The following is a 3,402-nucleotide window of genomic DNA, read 5'->3' on the forward strand; positions in this document are numbered from 1 at the left end:
ATACTTTTATGAAACCGCGACACCTTTTAAAATCTATTTGTGGCAGGAACATATCGATAACATTTTTGGCTACACTTTTCAATATATTGTTACATTACTAGTCATCATTTTTAATATAGTGTGTTGCGTCATTTTAGGGAACTGAACTGAACATACGCAAAACCGTATTTTGAACAAAATAATATTGCTTCATTTTACATATTTGTAAAGTCTTTGGAGAAAATGAGCTCAAATCTGAACATACTCAGTCCAAAAACCGATGACATATTTTTTATTGATGAATATTGAGTCGTTCAAGTGAAATTAAAGCAGAATGCGGAAAAAAACACTCACTACAAACATGCATGCACATTGTTGCGATGTTGCTAAGTTGCACACTTGGACCTGCTGATGGTGTTTTCAGCAGATTGGGAGCCCAAAGAGACTTTACAAGTGTAAAGGACATCCGAGTTCCATTCGGATGTCTGCACGGTGAGATAGCTACTGATTTTGTAGTTGCCGTTCATTTCCTGCGTGGCAGGACCGGTGGCAAAGGGGCCCGTCGCCGGACCGCTGCGAGCCAGCCAAGTGACGTCAGCATACGGGGTGGACTGAGTAGCCACGCAGACTAGAGTGGCCTCTTTGGACTGGAGCTCATCCTTGGACGGGGGGAAGACAGTCACCACGGGGGGAGTCACGTCAGAGCCTGGAGGGATCAGATCTTTTAGTTTACAGCACCACGACTCAAGTACAAAGGTTAATCAGTAAAATTAATACAGAAATGACATAGTGCCATAAAGTTATATGATGATTACAACAAACGTTTTGGCCCCCGACCTACAGTTTGAGAACCCATGACCTGTCAAAACTGCAAAAATCCATGTTTGGCTTCATTTTATCTTCATCTGAATTAGGGTTGTCAAAATTATCGCGTTAATGGGCGGTAATTTTTTTTAAAAATTAATCACGTTAAAATATTTGACGCAATTAACGCACATGCCCCGCTCAGATTAAAATGATAGCAGTGTAATGTCCGCTTGTTACTTGCTTTTTGTTGTTTGGCGCCCTCTGCTGGCACTTGGGTCCAAATGATTTTATGGGTTTGAGGCGTGAGCATGGTGTAATGACATCAACAATGGCGAGCTACTAGTTTATTTTTTGATTGAAAATTTTACAAATTTTAATAAAACGAAAACATTAAGAGGGGTTTTAATATAAAATTTCTATAACTTGTACTAACATTTATCTTTTAAGAACTACAAATTTTTCTATCCATGGATCACTTTAAGAGAATGTTAATAATGTTAATGCCATCTTGCTGATTTATTGTTATAATAAACAAGTACAGTACTTATGTACTGTATGTTGAATGTATCTATCCGTCTTGTGTCTTATCTTTCCATTCCAACAATAATTTACAGAAAAATATGGCATATTTTATCGATGGTTTGAATTGCGATTAATTACGATTAATTAATTTTTAAGCTGTAATTAACTCGATTAAAAATTTTAATTGTTTGACAGCCCTAATATATATATATATAAAATATATATCCAACCAAACAAATATATTAATTACTCTTGGGCTGTAAAAGCTTTTTATGTATTTTTTGTGTGCTTATCTGCTCATTAATTTACAGTAAGAAGAACTATAAAGTGTCAAAAATGATGTCACCCAAAAAAAAAAACAAAAAAAAAAAACACAAAAAAAAAATGTCAACAAATATATTCAAATAGGCATTTAGATTGGTACATGCATAAATGTACCCCATTTGATGATCAAATCAAAGTACTTACTTGTCACAAGCAGCTTAGTTCCTCCGCCGAATACCACAGTGAGGACACTCGTGCTGACTGCCGTACAAAAACTGACTCAACTCCTCAACATTAGCTTAGGACTCCTTTAAGACATTTTCTTTAAATCCGAGAAGTCAACATGTGTCTGTGTCTTTTAACTCCTCGTCAGCGATTGTGCCAAACGTCCACACGTCAGTCAAGTGGTCACCATGATGGAAAAGTCCCTCAGAGGAGCATCGCAAGGGAGAACCTTGGAAAAGCAACAAGTCGACCGATTAGAAACAACAACAACGCATTGAAGAAGAAAACCCTGACCAATCGCGGGACGAGAGATATTATATAGAATATTTTGTGAATAAATAAAATCATACATCAACTCATACATGTATACAAAAATAATACAAACAGAAATACACTCTGGTTACAGCCCTCAGTAGTTAATTGAAAAAGTAGTTTCATAGTGTTAAACTAATTATCTGCCACAATGATCCGTCCTCTCACAGCATCCACTCTTGTCTGCAGTTTAGTCACCTGTCGGAATGACAACTGCATTTCACTGCTCTTCGGCCTCACTAATAAATCCCTCCATAACTCAGCATTCTGCCTCATTAATTACCCCCATCCTCACTCTTTCAGTTGTCGATTATTCGATCATCGCAACAGCCCAAGCTGGCCCTCTGAAGGAAACCTGAAATATGATGTGGCCCTTAAAAAAATCTAAACCCTAAGTCCAGCGCCTCCTGAAAAATTGCACATCATATCATTCTAAGTAGTATCGCTTCTTCCGCACAGGTAAGAATCTGACATGTAGACTCAACACAAAAGCAGAAGTAAGATGAGCCAGTTTTTGTCACTGCGTATTTCACTGTGATACTGTTTCACTAACGGAGCTATCCCATGTGCTACAATAATACTCAGCAGAATCTTCTGCCTTTGCCTGTTTAATGATGAACTGGTAATCCACATCGGAGGACGCTTTGGCATTGAACTGACTAGAGGAGAAGCCTGATCCATAGTCAGGTGAGGACCATGAATGGTAATGCCACAGAATGAACTGAGGAGCGTCTCCAGGAAAGTGTCTATAAAAGCCGACTACATTGATATCATCCGTCTGAATGTTGCAATTGAGAACCACCTCTTGTCCTACAGGAACGGTCAGAACCGCTGGCGTCTGGGTCAGCACCTTGGCCGCGTCGCCACCTGTCAACAGACAAAAACTGTTAGCTGACTCCAACGCGTGGAGGAGAAATGACAAAGAGGGTCTCACGTGTAAGCGCGATGATAAGAAGGCAGAGAATCCCCAGCATGGTGTCGCTGAACATCAGTGAAGTAGTTCTGGATGCGTCCCACAGCTTTTAAATGAAAGTGGGGAGAGGAAGTGCTTTCTAAAGGGGGGCCGGAGGCCGGGGGAGGCTTTATACATTTACAGTATTTTATTTTGCTCCTACCTTTATAAGGCTAGTAACTACTTATTGTAATTTAACCTCAACCCATTAAGACTTGCCGTCAACACTTCTTGTACAAGTGTGGCCAACATGACCCAAAATGTGTGTAAATATCTATATATTATAAATATGTATATGTATAAACACAATTATAAATGATTAACATGCTCATAAAACAAAA

General features: G+C 38.9%; 1 protein-coding gene across 1 annotated transcript; it reads right to left on the reverse strand.

Annotated features, from left to right (window-relative positions):
- Positions 1–297: 297 nt before the first annotated feature.
- LOC130904507 (immunoglobulin lambda-1 light chain-like) lies at positions 298–3,125 on the reverse strand. The gene is made up of 4 exons (XM_057817296.1): positions 3,044–3,125; positions 2,659–2,976; positions 1,777–1,833; positions 298–685 (listed from the first exon to the last, which is right to left on the reverse strand). The coding sequence occupies exons 1-4, from the start codon at positions 3,096–3,098 to the stop codon at positions 366–368; spliced, it is 750 nt and encodes a 249-aa protein (XP_057673279.1). The 5' UTR covers positions 3,099–3,125; the 3' UTR covers positions 298–365.
- Positions 3,126–3,402: the final 277 nt, after the last annotated feature.

Source organism: Corythoichthys intestinalis, chromosome 16, assembly GCF_030265065.1.
Source record: "Corythoichthys intestinalis isolate RoL2023-P3 chromosome 16, ASM3026506v1, whole genome shotgun sequence".
NCBI classification, from domain to species: Eukaryota; Metazoa; Chordata; class Actinopteri; order Syngnathiformes; family Syngnathidae; genus Corythoichthys; species Corythoichthys intestinalis.

What these genes read in the sequence shown, in the direction of transcription:
- LOC130904507 (XM_057817296.1), bottom strand. Translation starts at nt 3,098, where the DNA reads ATGTTCAGCGACACCATGCTGGGGATTCTCTGCCTTCTTATCATCGCG. An exon ending in TCTTATCATCGCGCTTACAC is followed by an intron (nt 2,977 to 3,043) that starts GTGAGACCCTCT and finishes GTCTGTTGACAG; the next exon opens with GTGGCGACGCGGCCAAGGTG. An exon ending in CACATGGGATAGCTCCGTTA is followed by an intron (nt 1,834 to 2,658) that starts GTGAAACAGTAT and finishes TTTGTACGGCAG; the next exon opens with TCAGCACGAGTGTCCTCACT.